We start from the raw sequence: 16,876 nt of genomic DNA, 5'->3' as shown, positions 1-16,876 counted from the left end.
TCTGGGCTGTGAGGGGGCTGGGCAAGGCAAACCTCTGTGGGCTGGTCTGAGACACACTCCTCTCTGTTCTGGTGCCAGGATGAAGGTGGAGCATCTACCTGGGGCACGCTGGGTGATGGATATTCAGGAATCCAAGTGCAACTCTGCAAAAACATTTTACTCCTCTGCTTATTTTATTGGCCAGGTAGGTCACATGGTCAAGCTCAGAGTCAAAGGGGTAAGTACACGCCCATCCAAATGGGAGGAAGAAGAAAGGAGATACTCGCTGAACAGTACCCCAACCTATTGAGAGATTCAAGCATCAGATGATGGTGGTGGTGATAGTGAGTGGTGTCAGACTGGCCCAGTTTTAAGGTATTTCTGTAATTTGGTACTTATACATCTAGAACCCAGAGAGAACACTTGTGAGTGTAGTGGGGGAAGGTGTCTAAATATAGGAATCAATAATTATTTATTTTATTTATTATGTTATAAATAATGTTTCTATTAATAATATAAATATTATTTGTCAGTTTATATGATTTATTGATACTAAATCCCTACAAGCAGGAGGCATGTAAAATTATGAAAAGACAAAGAAAATGTAATAGAACAAAAGGAGAGGGATTAAAAAAAAGAAAGAGAAAAAGAAGGCAGAAAATGAAACCCTTTACCAGCTGTTGGGGAGGCCAGGAGCAGACACCTGTTTCTTGGTTTGCCTCATATGTAGGCGGAACTGCTACAGGGCAGCCAGTCCCTGAAAGAAGTCCCAAGAGACCAGCTCCTCCTTAAGGAGAGGTTTTGCTAATTCAATGACAGATGCATCTGGCATGGCATAAGGCACCTCCAAACACTGCTCTCCCACTCAGCACCATACTTATAGCCAATGAAAGCACCAGCAGTGCAGGGAGTTCCCTACTCCCAGTTGAGGGTTAACTATTAACGCAGCTGTGAAGTGTGTGGGACCAGCCCAAAAAGCTATGGGCAGCAGGCAGAGTTAGAGCAAAGAGGCGTTAAGAAAGGCTTTGGGAGAGAAGTAGTATCTGAACTGGAACTGGATGCAGAGGCCAGAAAATGTGGAAGCAGCACAGTCTCATTTTTGTTGCATGTATAGAGGGCACAAGGCTGGAGAGTGAGCTGATCATGGTAAATGTTGAATGCCAGGTTGAAGAGCATATTTTTAGTTCAGTGGGAACCCTGAGAACTTTTGAACAAGAAGTGATCTGGGGCTTCCCTGGTGGCGCAGTGGTTGAGAATCCGCTTGCCAGTGCAGGGGACATAGGTTCGAGCCCTGGTGCTGGAAGATCCCACATGCCGCAGAGCAACTAAGCCCGTGCGCCACAACTACTGAGCCTGCGCTCTAGAGCCCGCGAGGCACAACTACTAAAGGCTGCGAGCCACAACTACTGAAGCCCATGCACCTAGAGCCCGAGCTCCGCAACAAGAGAAGCCACCGCAATGAGAAGCCCGTGCACCGCAACAAACAGTAGCCCCCGCTCACAGCAACTGAAGAAAGCCCGAGCCAATCAACAAAGACCCAACACAGCCAAAAATTAATTAATTAATTAATTAATTTTTTAAAAAAAGAAGTGATCTGAAGCTGTCCTCCAATATCATTCTTTCCTACTTCTGTGGTAACAGAAGCCCCAGTTTTTAACCAGGTTCATGCCTGTGCAAATTAAGATTAGCTTTCCTAACTTCTCTTGCAGCTAGGTGTGGTCATGTGACTGAATTCTGGTGAATGAGATAGAAAGGAAATAGTGTGTGCCACTTTTAAGAAGTGTTCTCAAAGGGAGAAGGCACTGCGCCTTTTTTTTTCCCTGCTGGATGGAAGCCCAACCTAATCCTAACAAGCATATTATTCATTAGGAAGATAGGCCTGGGGCAAGGCAAAATATAGGATGAGCACTGGAGGTGGGAAGATCTTGATAGTTGAGGTAAGAAGTGTGGAAATAAGAACTGAGCCAGTATGGCAGCTTTGGGAACGGATGGGAGGGGAGTATGGGATAAATATTGCGCAAGGAGTGTCTGTGGGACTTGGGAATTGGTCAGGTGAGAGGAGACACCAGGAAGAATCAAAGGTCATTCTGAGGTTTCAAGCAGAGTTGACTGGGAAGTCAATGATGCTGGTAACAAAAATAGGGGAATCAGCAGGATGAGCAGGCATGAGGAAGGCCCCCAGGAGTTCAGTCTTGCACATGTTGAGTTGGGACGCCTGCAGGATACCCAGGTGGAGATGTAAAGCAGGCAGTTGGAAATGGCAAATCCTTTGCATAAAAGTGGTAGTCAAAATGAAGGGAGGGGCTGGTTGGCAAAACAGAGAGTGTGTCTGTAGAAATTCCTCTTTCTTCAGTGCACACAGAAATAAACTTTTGCTCTGCAAAACCAGATAAAAATATGTAAGCTCTTCACCTGATTTGTACCCCCCTCCCTCAAAAAAAACCCTACAAACTCCAGTCAGCAGCTGGCTGGCTGGCTTCAAGCCATGAAATCCTCACTGTCTCAAAATGTGGACATCTCCTTAAAGTTCTTTACTAAGGCGTATTGATTTGCATAAATATCTGTGCTGGCATGTTTTAAGATGACTCCTTTTCAGCAAGAGATCTATAGTAAATTGTCTTCCTCCTTAATTCAGGTTGGCCACACATAAGAAGGCTTCCCTTTCACAAAAGTCTTAAAAGAACAATTCCTTTCAAAAGCAGAATGAAAAAATATGAAAATCTAATAAATGTGACAGTAAAACGACTCTGCAGAGGTTTTTCTCATATCTGCTGTGACCAGAGCAGCTGTTAAAATAAATAAAATTTGAAATAAAAAGTAAACGAATCTAATGTGAACATTAAGGAACTTTTTTTTTTTCTTTTTTTGGCCAAGACACGCGGCTTGTGGGATCTTAGCTCCCCGACCAAACCCAAGCCCTCAGCAGTGAAAGCTCGGAGTCCTAACCGCTGGACCGTCAGGGAATTTTCTAAGGAACCATCTGTTCAGCCTGGCTAAACTGCTGTCTGCACTATTTTCATACGATCCTGGGGCCCAGGGTATGGAAAAGGTTAAAACCCAGTGGCTTGTGTGTTTCAGCTGAGGTTACAAGGTAGAAACGCGACTGGAAGTGGTGGTGGTAAGAGCTCTGTTTCTTCTCGAAGAGTTTTGGTCTTCAGCTCACATACAGCTGACAGCTGCCTGGCGACCCAGGGCCTATCCCGGCGGCCCGAAGCCACGCGCCTAGGAGCGCGCCCAGGATCCCCTCACGCGAGGACCCTTCCTAGGAGAGGCGGGCAGGCTCTCCGGCGGAAAACGGGCCGCGCGGGGGCGACAGCACCAACCTTGTTGGCAACCCCTCCCCTCCCCCAACCCCCAGGACAAGGAACGTCACCGCGTTCCACGTTCTCCCCGACCCTCTGACCCCGAGGGCCCAGACCCCGGCCGGCCCGAGCGGCCCCGGCAGGTGCCAACGAGCCCTGGCTGTCCCTCAGGCCCCGCCACCCCCGCGGTCGCTGGGAGCGGGCCTCGGTTAGCGGGGCCTCCTAGGCTGCGGGCGCCGGGACTGGCCGGCTACACCCGCACCCCAGCGGCCTCAGTAGGCGTCCCGGGCCGGGCCGCCCCTCCCCCCGCGCCGGTGGCCAGGAGCCGGGCGAGGGGCTCGCGGAGGAGACTCTCGGGCGCTGATTGGCCAGAGCCGAGGGGGCGGGGCGGTGGGTGTGAAGGGGGCCGGCCCAGGTCTCTCAGAGCTCCCCCTCTCCTCCGCAACTGCGAGCTCCCTCATTACATCATCTTCGGACCGTAGCCGCCGTGCAGGACTGGGCGCGGCGCGATCCACTCACCCCGGGGCTCCAGCCCGCTCTCCCGCGTCTCTCCTGGCCCTCCCCGCACCTGCTCCAGGGCCAAGACCGGGAGAGCCCCGCGGGCTAGCTCCCAGAACCCGCTAGGCACAGCTAGCGGACCTCGGCAGCTCCGCCTGATCCATTCATTGAGAGCCGCGTATTTTCCCGGAGCCCCAGTCCCCGGCTCGGAGCCGCGGGTAGCGCCATGGAGAAGAGCAGCGAGACCAACGGCTACCTAGACAGCGCCCAGGCGGGGCCTGCAGCGGGGCCTGGCGCGCGGGGGAGCACGGCCGGACGCGCGCGGCGCTGCGCTGGCTTCCTACGGCGCCACGCGCTGGTGCTGCTCACAGTGTCCGGAGTGGTGGCGGGCGCCGGCCTGGGCGCGGCGCTGCGTGGGCTCAAGCTGAACCGCACACAGGTCATCTACCTGGCCTTTCCTGGAGAGATGCTGCTCCGCATGCTGCGCATGATCATCCTGCCGCTGGTGGTCTGCAGCCTGGTATCGGGCGCCGCCTCCCTTGATGCCAGCTCTCTCGGGCGCCTGGGCGGCATCGCCATAGCCTACTTCGGCCTCACCACACTAGGCGCCTCGGCTCTCGCAGTCGCTTTGGCGTTCATCATCAAGCCTGGATCTGGCGCGCAGACCCTTCAGTCCAGCGACCTGGGTCTGGAGGAGACGGGGCCCCCACCGGTCCCCAAAGAGACAGTGGACTCATTCCTCGACCTGGCCAGGTAACGTCCTCCCTTCCCCGCCAGCCAACACCTCGCCGAGTGCTCAGTGGGAGACTCCAGCTCTCTAATGCACTCTAGTTCATACTCATACACCCTCATATACTCCTAAGAGTTCATTCTTAATTGGCTGCTGGTGGCTCTTAACATTTTTTAAATATCAAAATAACGTCTGGAGGCTTTGCATGTTGACCACACCTTTGCAGACGTCAGCCGGGGGCACACCTGACATTCTCAAGGATCGTTACTGCATCTTTTAGGAAGAACCAGTCCTACCATTAGGTGGGAGTGTGTTAGGGAAGAGGCAGCGGTCTCACCTGTACTTTACTCCTTACACTCTCTGGCTGCCCACACTAGGGAAAACTTTCCAACCACGCCCCAATATCCTCACCCAATTTTCTCCGCCAACGGTGCCCAAAAGCTTCTGGGAGCATTGGTTAAATTTTGCCTGTTGGACCATTCTCGCCTGTAATCTGTGGCCTCTGTTTCAGCCCTTTGGCTGGTAGGAAGCTGGCAGTTTTTTGAAGAGTTGTCAGTGGACCCAAGGATAACAAGGCTGGAGGTAGTTGTGCAGGGCTCATTGCCCAGAAACATGCCTCTCCTGGGAACTTGGGACGGATTGCTGTCAATCCCCATAGTCAGGAACATTGTAGAGTATTATGAGTTTTAAGGGACTTTATTTGTGGGAAGATGTGAATTCTAGAGAGGAGAGAGAAAGAAGCATCTTCACTTAGCTTTGCCTGTTTTTTGTGACTCTTAGAAGTTGCATTTCATCCCTTGAGTTGTAGTGTAGTCTTTGTGGATTGGCCAAAGCCTCAGCCTCTTTTGGTTTCTCCATTAGCCCAGAGTTCACAGGTGGGAAAACTGCAGCCTAGAGGTATTTACTGACATGGCCAGGTTCAGCTGAGTGAGGACCTCAGCTGGCTCCCCCTCCAGATTTCCAATAATTCTGGATTCAGAGCCTTGGACATATGTTTTGTCTTGAGTCACCGAAGCAAAGCTCCTCATTGCTGAGGCTGTGAAAAACAGCAAACTCTGGGCAAAGTGACTTGACTCCCTGCTGTTTCGATTTCTCCTTCTGGAAAATGTGATGACTGTCTGCCACTTAAGATTGCGAGTGTTCATTTAATTACAACAGGAATTCCCTGGCAGTCCAGTGGTTAGGGCTGTGCGCTTCCACTGCAGGGGGCACAGGTTCAATTCCTGGTCGGGGAACTAAGATCCCACATGCTGTGTGGTGCAGCTAAATAAATAAATAAATAAAATTACAACAACAACAACAACAAAAAACCCAAAGGAATTTACACTGAAAAAATCAAAAAGCCAAACCTCTCTGATGAGGGGGACCAAAAAGTTCTTACCAAAACTTCTTACCAAAATGGCAGGTGAAGGTGGCCTATTAGAACTTTGATGAGCTACAGCGTTTGTCTAATGTCTTAGCAGCTTGATATTTGGAGTCTTTAAAGATCCTTAAGGTTGGAGGACTAACTTTTAAGTGGGTACTGAAAAAGTCTACTGAGGGTGAGAGTACCTTTGGCTTATTACCTTCAGCGTATCAGTCAGGGAGGGAGGTTGTGGGGTTAAGGGAGTCTTTTTTGCAGGGATTAGTGGCTCGGAGTGTGGATGCTCTGACCTGCTGGTGGTACCCCATAGAGACGCTAGTAGCATTCTTTTATCTCCGAGAGAGGCAATGGCCGAGAAACAGGGGGCAGGGGGTGGGGGTGAAGGAGGGGTTACCTTATTCCACCAGCCCCAGAAGGGACTTATTTCCTGATCATGGTTTTCTAGTTTTAGATACAAGCCCCTTCAGCTCCTGCTTCTGAAGTGAATGACCCATCCTTATGGCTTAGCGGTCAGTGTAAGTACAGACTTTCGGTGACTCGGGCCACAAATACAGGGAAGGACCCAGAGAACATTTGTCGTAGCTTGTTGGGGGTAGTGTTTCATAATGCTTCCAAAGGCCAAGCTTATTTAATCCAGCAGGTCATGGATAAAGGTAGGGCAGGTGGTATGAGGAAACTGAGACAGAGATTAAGTGATTTGCTCAAGGACACAGAGTGGTTTGTCAAAAGAGAGATTAGAAGAACTATGGGTCTCATGCCCCCTGGTTCAGGGCTCTATTTCTCCCACTCTTCCCTTCCCCAAGTCAACATGCCATAGAAATGAGGCCATGCTGGCGGGCCTAGTCCCATCTCAGAAGTGTTTGTTCTGATGCGCATATAAGTGTACCAGGTAAGGGTATAGTCGGCTCAGGGCAGACGCTCACTTCTTGTAAGCAGAGGAGTCGAGCCTCTTCAGTGAAGGAAAGCGAACGTGCAGGTTGGATTGGACTCTCATTGAGCAGCTTTTGAGGGGAAATGGAGTCCTGAGCCACATGGAAATGCTTCCTGAGTCTGGGGACTCTCTGGGTAAACATTTTAAAATTGCTTCCGTCAAAGAAACCAATTTTATGGTTTCATAAAATTTTATGGATGCCAATTTTCAATTTTACGGATGCCAGTTTTATGTGACTCCAGGCATGTTCCCTGGCAAAGGCAGGGCGCAGTCCTTTCTGCCTGTGGGCAAGTGAGTGAATATGAGATTCTGTGGGCAAACACCTCGATGATCCCGCAGGCCTGCCCCTGGTAACTGCCTAGAACCTAAACGCCTGGAAGGAGTGGGGAAAGTCTCAGGTGAGTGATTGCAGCTGCCGCCAAGGCTTTGCTCAAGTCCACGACCTTTCCAGACCGTGGAGTGCCCCCAAACTCCCACTGCATCTCTCTGCCATGTTTTCTAATTTAGTTTTTCAAGATGGAACTACAAGTCAGAGAGAAATGAAGCTAATAGACACTGATTATGCCTTTTAGGAAATTCAGAATGCCGTTGCCAAGTGGTTTGATCTCCCAACACAATGTATTAGAAATAGCATAGCAGACTGGGGCATGGGGGTGAGGCTAGAGCAGGCCCTTTGAGAGCTGAGAAAGGACAGTGGACAGCAGCTGGCAGGTGGGAAAGTCATGGTCTCCTCTTGAGCAGCCCAAGCGCCATGCTTTGGAACCTGGAAGAGTACGGGACTCAGTACTGGGTGTGACCCAAAGTGACTTCTAAGCAGGTCTTCAGGAACCCAGTCATTGTGGAACTTCTTGGTCCCTAACAATGTTTACTGACTGTGGGTCCTAGGACATGTCCATACCTTTCTGTGCCTTGGCTTCCTCATCTTTATAATGGGGATCATGAGAGTGCCTGCCTCCCAGGATCGTGGTGAGCGTTAAATGAGTTATGTCTGTAAAGATCTAAGAATAGGGCTGACCCAATAGAGGCTTGCTCGTGTTATAAATGGGGCAAGGTTACAGAACAACTGTGTTTTTTTGGTTCACGTGAGTTAATGGGGATGGTTCTCTCTTCATAGTCTGAAATAAATGAGAGTGAGTGGGAAGAAAAGGATGTTTGGGACCTCAAGATGACTTGAAGCTAGTGTAGCCTTTAGGTATATTGGGAATCACATGGAGCCTGGAGAAAAGGTGAACAGTGACTATGTTTTGGACTAATATAATCAACACTGTAGGAGATTTGGAAAACAGAGAAAATCAAAACTAAACACAGAAGAGCCTTCCATTCTGAAATGGGGCAGAAATCCTCACATATTCTCCCCAACATCTCAGTTTCTTTTTCCCCTGCATGACACGTGTCTGGTCTCCAAAGTTGACCTCGGTTTTCTTCACCTGTCAATGGAAAGGATTCAGGCGACTGACCTCAGACATTCCTCTGAGTGATAATATTTGTGGTTTTCAAATGGAAAACCAGAGGCTTATCTGCCAACGAGGCAGGTAGCTCCTGGGCCCGGGACACTGTCTGCCCTAGCAGCCAGAAAAATGATCCTGGGCCACTGTCTTACAGAAGGGGCTACCACGTGCCTGGTAAAGGCAATTGAGATTTTGCCTGTCGCCCAGTTTTCTAGGCTTTATTGCTTTTCTTGCGCTCACTTTCTCAACAGTGGACAGTGCTTGGAGCCTTTCCTTTCACACAGGGTGGTGCTAGGGACTTACCTTCCTTCCCGAGAACTGGGTGAATATGACGCGTCTCAGGCTGCAAAGAACACATTTCTTCAGTCGGTGCGAAGAAACCTGTAGGCAAGATGAAGACTCTTAGCGAATCTAACGTGGATCCAAATTAATGGAGGTTTCTCAGCCTAACTAGTCACTAACAATGACAGCTTAGGATATTAAAAAAAAAATTCTTTAGCTCGACACCATGCCTGAATAGTTCGGAAAAGAACATAAACCCAGAGAGGTAGTGTGGATAGTGATGAAGAACAGACACTGAAATCAGCTACCCGGTTTTGAATCCAGCTCTACCACTTACTAGTTGTAGGGACAAGTCATGTAGCCTCTCTGTACCTCAGTTGCCTTATCTGTAAAATGAGGTTAATAATAGTTTAGCTACTACCTAGACTTGTTACGAGGATTAAATGAGTTAATATTTGAGTGTGTTGCTGATATTCTAGTGTGTCCCAGCCTCTCAGGGACAGCTGAGGGCTACTTGATACAGAGAATGAGTACTGCTCGTAGCCTTATTTCCTCAAACGTCCCCCACCCCAGGGTCCCAGCCTTAGCCTTTCAGGCTGGAATCTAAAACTGGATGTGGGCCTCAGAAAGAGGATAGGTTACTCCCCTACCCCCCACTGTCTCCATAGTGTGAGCCCGTCACCCCCAGCCCTTCCTCCGCTCCCAGCCTTGTAGGGGGTACCAAGATCTGAAGGGGCACATCCCTGTTAACTGAACCTGTAACAATAAGCACTAGGGATAATAAATATTTATCAGGTGTACGTAGAGTGTCGTATCCTGTTCCGAAGGGTCTTTGAAATTTTCATAAATTCGGTAAAGAATTTTTGAACTTAAATGAAAGGAAATACTTTTGGAACAGAAAAAATATACCAAGCCAAAGTAAATTGTTTTACAGTCTTCTCATATGGAACAGGGAAATGCATACCACCCTTGACAATAGGATCAGAAGAACAAATAGCACCAGATGTATGAAGAAGGAACATTTCTGAAGTTTTTCATGGTGTGAGCTGCACGAGTCTGTACAGTACTACTAACAGAAGTTCTGCTTTCAAAACTTCAGCCTGAGCTCATACCAGTTTTTTTTTTAATTTATTTTTTTATCAGTTATATATATACATATGTTCCCATATCTCTTCCCGCTTGCGTCTCCCTCCCTCCCACCCTCCCTATCCCACCCCTCCAGGCGGTCACAAAGCACCGAGCTGATCTCCCTGTGCTATGCGGCTGCTTCCCACTAGCTATCTACCTTACATTTGGTAGTGTATATATGTCCATGCCTCTTTATCGCTTTGTCACCGTTTACCCTTCCCCCTCCCCATAGCCTCAAGTCCATTCTCTAGTAAGTCTGTGTCTTTATTCCTGTTTCACCCCTAGGTTTTTCATGACATTTTTTTTTCTTAAATTCCATATATATGTGTTAGCATACGGTATTTGTCTCTCTCTTTCTGACTTACTTCACTCTGTCATACCAGTTTTTCTGCTTGCTTTAAGTAATGTGTCCAAAGGTTCCTAAAGCACCGGAAAGGCTCGTCCATTCATTCTCTCCCAATTTGGTCTGACTTGGGTCTCTGGATTTAGTAGTACAGTCTTGGCATTTTTTGCAAACGTTTTTGACTTAGACCCACTATGAGAAATACATTTTAAATAATGGCATATCCACATACAGACACCTTCACTCCCACATATACAATCTGAAACACAAGTCCTACAAAACAACATTTTAAGTGTGATACATGCTGATCTTTTCTACTCTGTCTAATGTATTACATCTTTTATAAAATGCTGGTTAGAGCCAGGAAATTGATTCCATGGCCAACTAATGTTTGAAAAACTTTGGTCTAATGTATGCCTGGTATTATGTAATTCAAGGAAATTTCTCGGGGTCAAATAACAGAAAAATGACATATTTGAGAATTTAAATAAAATGAAGAGCCTCAATGGTTAGAAGCAGCCTAATACCCAGTGAAATTGAGTGCTGTGCAGAGGTAAGCTTGAGAAGACCATTTGATCCTTCTGATTTCCAGACTGTGGATCTCACAACTCCAGATCTCTACTATCTAATATGATAGACACAAGCCACAAGTGGCTGTTTAAATTTAACTAGTTTAAATGTAAATAAAATTAAAAATTCAGGGACTTCCCCGGTGGTGCAGTGGATGAGAATCCGCCTGCCAGTGCAGGGGGCATGGGTTGGATCCCTGGTCTGGGAAAACGCCACATGCCACGGAGCAACGAAGCCCATGTGCCACAACTACTGAGCCTGCGCTCTAGAGCCCAAGAGCCACAACCGCTGAGCCCGTGTGCCACAACTACTGAAGCCCACACGCCTAGAGCCCGTGCTCCACAACAAGAGAAGCCACGGCAATGAGAAGCCTGTGCACCGCAACTCAGAAAGCCCGCTTGCCGCAACTAGAGAAAGCCCCCGCGCAGCAACGAAGACCCAATGCAGCCAAAAATAATAAATTAAAAAAAAATACTTCTTCAAAAAGAAAAAAAAGTGGATCAAAGATCTAAATGTAAAACACGAAACTGTAAAACTCCTGAAAGATAACATAAAATGACCTCTGGTATGGCAATGACTTTTTAAATACAACACCAAAGGCACAAACTATGAAGAGTAGAGAAAAATGTTTTGCCTTACTCCTGCAGCCTCGCATCCTTGCCCCTTGGTGGGGGCAGGGGCATGCTCCTGCCCCTGCTCCTGGCCTGTGGCAACCAGGGGAACTGAAGGAAAGGAGTATGATTCTGTGGGTTCAACTCACTGCCTGCAGGCGATTCCTTCCAAAGGATCAATATTTGAGAGCTGAGTTATGTAATCTAAAAAGAGTTCAGTCATCCCATTGAATGTACGTATTTTTTTTGGTTGTCAGATCTCCTTTGCAGTTAGCACTGTATCTTTTGTCCTAACTTTTTAAGCAATTTTGAGATATGATTTACATACAAAAGATGCATCCATTTCAGGGGTACAGTTCAATGAGTTCTGACAAATAGATAAACCATTTAATCACTACCACAATCCAGACACTGAACATTTTTGTCTCCCATGACCCTTCTCAGCAATTCCCACTCTTCATCCCTGGCCTCAGGCGGTTTTGGATAGAAAGTTTTGCTTTCTATCACTATGGATTAGTTTTGCTTTTTCTAGAGTTTCATAGTGATGGAATCACTCAGCATGTACTTTTCTTTGTCTGGCTTCTTTTGCTCAGCACGATGGTGTTGAGATAATCCACGTTGTGTATATTAGCGGTTGATTCCTTTTTATTGCCAGGTAGGATTCCATTGTATGGATTTATCATAATGTTATTTGTCCACTCATCAGTTGATGGACAATTCAGTTTTGAGCTATTATGAATAATGCTGTTATTCATACAGGTCCTTTTTGCAGACATATATTTTCATTTCTCTTGGGTAAATGTCTAGGAGTAGAATTGCTGGTTCATATGGTAAGTGTATGTTTAACTTTATAAGAAACTGTCAGAACACATCATGATCTTAGGAACTTGATTTTTTGGCAGGAGTCACTGTTTTGACTCTAGTATTGAATATACCCCTCTGTTCCCATTGGATTTTGTAGACTAGATATTGTAGACTGTCTGAAAACAGGTTGACCAAACGGTGGCCGTTTGGTCTAGAAGTTCTGGGTTAGGGTCCGTTCTGGGTGAGACAGTATTGGGTTATTGCTTATGCTAAAGACACCAGGCAGGTCAACAGCTCATTCCTGAAGGATACGAAGTATTTGCAGGGGAAATCGTCACCCATGGAGAAGACAGAGGGCTTCTAACCCAGCTCTTTCCTTAACTTCCCTGTCTTCTTAGGGGGAGAAGCAGGTGGCCAGCTCAGTCTGAGAACTACTGTGGTAGATGCAGAATGGGCGAAACCTTGGCTCAGGGCCTGTTTCTGCTTCTAACTAGTGTAGCAAATGGAAATGAGATACCAAACGTACTCCTACAAGACTGAGAAGGGTGCTTTGTAATGGAAATAAGAGGCAAATGTAAGTTGCTATTCATCTACACACTAAAGAATAGTCAATACAAATGCCTAGTCTGTTTCTGCCTTTCTTTTAATGTAAATATGCTTGTAATAGGAATCAAACTTCAGATCACCGTTTTGCAATGGTTAATTCAACAGAAGATCACATTTTGTCTGTTTAAATACAGACGTGTACTTTTGGGTATTCTCTAAGTATGTTAAAAGCAATTCAGGTTTCATAGACAAGCAAGGTGGGAAAGGCTGAGTTGCAGTCTCTAGATGCTGGCTGTCTATGGAAGCTTCCTGAGTGTTCTAATGAAGTCATTTTTGTGTCTCATTAACCCTTTTGGTGGGTGTGTTCATTATCTATTGTTGTTTAACAAATTACCACCAATTTAGCAGCTTAAAATCACACATATTTATTATCCCATAGTATCTGTGGTATCAGGAATCCTGGCACGGCTTAGCTGGGTCTTCTGCTTCAGAGTCTCTTATCAGGCTGCAATCAAAGTGTTGGCTGCAGCTAGGGTCTCATCTGAAGGCTTGACTGGGGAAGGAGTCACTTCTGAGGACTCGTGGTTGTTGGCAGAATTCGGTTCCTTGAGGTTCAGACTGGGAGCCTCAGTTCCTAGTTGGCTGTTGGCCAGAGGCCACCCTCCATGTCTTGTCATACGGGGCTTTCCAATATGGCAGCTTGTTTCATCAAATATGCAAGCCCAGAAAGCAATAAAGAGTGTCTTCTAGCAAGATGGAAGCCACAAGTTTATGGAACCAAATCACAAAAGTGACATCCCATCACCTTTGGTGTATTCTGTTGGCTAGAAGCAAGTCATACCCATCCCCCACCCCCATGACACACACACTGAAGGGGAGGGTATTACACAAAGGTGTGACTACCAGGAGGCCTCTTAGACTCTGCTCGCCAAGCTGGGCTACAGTCAGACCTGCCTACCTCTGAAACCGAATGCATGCAAATAGTTGCCTAGAGATTCTAGTGCTATGAACAACTCAACCACAGAAGTAAGAATGAGTGGATAAGATTGGCACAAATTGTAAAAGATGGTCTTTTACTCTTCTAGACTTATTCTTATAGGAAGTGGGTAGAACAAACGGATTATCAGTGGGATTTTCTTGTATATCATGACTAGCATCTGTACAATATATGACCCAAAGGAGGCCCTCAATAAAAACTGTGTGCGTGAATAGATTTTGCTTTCAAAATCTAGCTTAACTGGATCAGTTCTACTGCTCTCCTTTTATAACAAATATTTTGTACTATCCTTCATCCTGAAATGAAATCCATAAATAGAATTTACCTACACACATAATTTCAAACATCAATATGAATTGACTGTAATATAAAAAAACCCACCAGCTTGGTGGTTGCCAGAGGCGGGGGTGGAGAGTGGGAGAAATAAGTAGAAGGGGATATTATATATTTTTAAAATTAGAAATAAAAATGTAAGTATTCTATAAGATTTTAAAAAAGAAAAAATACTAAAGGAGAGTAATTTATAATAAAAATAATGTCAGGATGTGAATGCTCTAAACCAAAATGGTTAGGTGCTTGCTTCCGGGTTTAGAGTCACCATTAATGGGACAGCTTTACATTCAGACATTTAGCAGAACAAATGGCTGGGCCCTGGCACTTCTCCCTGAACACACTCCCCCAGTTCCAGGAATGCCCCCCAGTTATTACAACAACAAAACACTCCTTTGGATTTCACTAGGGGGCAGTGCCACTCCCCGTTGAAAACCACTGCACTAGGGCTTAGCCTCTAGGGGAAAGGAAAGTGATGCAATTATTCCGGTTTCCTTGGACACAGCTTACCTCAATATCCAGGGGCACCACGAGGGAGATGAGGATAAAGATCAGTGCACTCAAAGTATCTATTGGGGCCCCGCAGCTGAAGCACAGTTGGGTGCTTGGATCAAGCAGAAGATGGCAGTAAATGCTGGACGTGGGGAAAGAGGGAACCCTGTGTGTCAGGCTGTCAGGAATGGGCATCTTAAAGTGGACACTTTGAATGCTGAATTTTAAGAATACTGACAAAATGCTTTCTTTTCCAACAGAAACCTGTTTCCCTCAAATCTTGTGGTTGCAGCTTTCCGTACGGTAAGCTTGATGCTTTGCTAAAAATATGAAACTTTGGGGAGGGGTGGGTTACGTATAAATTACTGCTATAGAGTTAGGTAAGGTGGAACAGGGAGGGTTGTGTTGTTAACAACACTTAGTATCATTGGCCTAAAATTTATAGATATACCCCTGGAGCGAAAACAAACAAAACAACAAGAAACCAAAAATTTTTCCGAAATATCCCACTAGTTCCAGTATCTTTTCATATCACCTAATACCCTCAAATCACATTTTTGGGAGCTTTTAAATATTTTAGGTTTTTTTTTTTTTTTTTTTTTTTGGCTGTACTGTGTGGCTTGTGGGACCTTAGATCCTTGACCAGGGATTGAACTTGTGCCCCCTGCAGTGGAAGCACCAAATCCTAACCACTGGACTACCAAGGAATTCCCTAGAATTTTTAAAAAATACATTTTAATCTTTTTTTCTGATTATAAGGATAACGTATGCTCCTTGCAAAAAATAAAAATAAAGTGGAAAAAAGTAGAAGAAAATAAAAATCACCCATAATCACTACCTAGAGCTACCCATTAACATTTTGGTATACATCCTTCCAGTATGTTTTTTCTATACATGTGCACACTCACATGATTTTAAAATAATTATACTACATAACATTGTTAGTATGTACCCGTGCTACACATATTGTTCTGTAACCTGCTCTTATTGTTAACATTTTCTCATGTTGGTAAATATCCTTCTGCATAAGTTATTGGCTGTATTCCACTGTATGAGAGTATCATAATTTTACTCAACCAGTCCCTTGTTGATGGTGGTTTCCAGTTTTTCCCTAATTTTAGCAATTCTTCAAGTAACTCCCCTGCAGCCATGCTTTATATAGAGAAAGAATATAAAGGTCTAGATAGATGGACTAAACTGATTGCCTTTTTCAAGCCAAGACTATTCTGTTTCTACTTACAGCCTCTCTTTAAAACAAACATACAAACAAACAAACAACAACAACAAAAAACCCTGCATATAAACATAGCTGTGGCTTGTATGTATAACGTGAGCTAGGAGAAAAATACAAGGTTTGCGGGGCTTTCAGTGCCTGGCACAGAAGGTGTGGGGTGGGTTTTGTTTGCCCTGCCATCCTTAATCATGGGACAGCTGAACATCTCTGCCCGTCTGAAAGCTTGATAATCAAAGCTGAGAGAGACCAGAGCTCTTTAAAGGCCGGTTCAAAGCAAGCCTCTGGGTCTGAACCCTCTAAGGGGCTCCTCTTAACAGTTCAGAAGCCAGGTGTCCTTAGAAGGGTCAGGAAGGGTGTCTTATAACAGAGTCCCCTCAACGATAATGCATACTGCCCCAGGGAGACAACTGTGTGCGTTGGGCAGAAGTGTGTGAAGTCAACTGGCAGGACCAAAGTTGGAGGGACGTTTCACCTCTGATGAGTGGTCTCCCAGAAGACTCAGCCCGAAAATGCTGTCTTGCCTTCCAGCCTTTGCTCTGGGGAGTGGAGGCTGAAGGCAGATTAGAAACAGATGCTGAAAAGCAGTCAGGCTCAAATAAGTTCTGGAACATAGTGGAGCATAAATAAATGAATGAACATAAAATAACACATCGAAAAGTGTACTTCGGCATCGTGGAACGAATTCCAAGTTTCCCCAAATAAGGTGAACTCTGAGCTGTTGGAGATATCAAACCATCAGCTTGAAAGTGTGCAGACCTTCTCCAAACCAGCGACCAGGGGACATAGGAAATTCTCCCCATTTCCTTGGCTTCCTAAAAAACCAGAAGTCTGGAGTGCATGCTGCCTTGGTCTTAAGTAACTTTTGTACAGTCCTCAGAGGCCCTTGTCGGGCCAGCCAAGTGAGGAGTGCCCAGAAGACCTGGAATGAAGAAGGACAGAGTAGCCAGAGGCCCAGCAGTCCTCTCGGTTCCTCCAGGTGGTCTTCAGCTGTGAACTGACGGGAGTTTTGCTTTCTCTTGTTCACAGTATGCAACCGACTATAGAGAGGTGACCCACAACACAAGCACTGGAAACATAACCCGTGAAAAGGTAAAACTTCTTGTGAGATCACTTGTGGCAAATACTTATAACACAAATAATGCTTCATAACTGAGGGAGCATACACGATGCGTGTTTTTCTCAGCCGGACTGAAGACTTTGGGGTTTGAATGGGCTGTTTGAAACACACGGGTTAGGTTTGCTCCTTTGGCCATTTACCATGTTTAGTGGATCCATTTCATTGAATTGG

The 16,876-nt window shown here is 46.1% G+C and overlaps 1 protein-coding gene across 3 annotated transcripts in view; it reads left to right on the top strand.

Annotated features, from left to right (window-relative positions):
- The window catches only part of SLC1A4 (solute carrier family 1 member 4), a 90,195-nt gene that overhangs the window by 62,462 nt on the left and 10,857 nt on the right, over positions 1–16,876 (top strand). For 2 of the 3 annotated variants that reach the window (XM_060026487.1, XM_060026486.1), the window contains exons 2-4: positions 79–184; positions 14,615–14,657; positions 16,615–16,677. Coding sequence is in view for 1 of the 3 variants with exons in the window: in XM_060026485.1 (XP_059882468.1) it covers positions 4,006–4,532; positions 14,615–14,657; positions 16,615–16,677 (633 nt within the window). In the remaining 2 variants the exon portion in view is untranslated. Of the gene's footprint in view, positions 1–78; positions 185–3,720; positions 4,533–14,614; positions 14,658–16,614; positions 16,678–16,876 lie in introns of those variants that run through there. The other variant, XM_060026485.1, reaches the window with a different exon arrangement.

Source organism: Delphinus delphis, chromosome 12, assembly GCF_949987515.2.
Source record: "Delphinus delphis chromosome 12, mDelDel1.2, whole genome shotgun sequence".
Lineage (NCBI taxonomy): Eukaryota > Metazoa > Chordata > Mammalia > Artiodactyla > Delphinidae > Delphinus > Delphinus delphis.
Note: the sequence above shows the minus strand (reverse complement) of the source record. Positions and strands in the feature narration are given on the sequence as shown.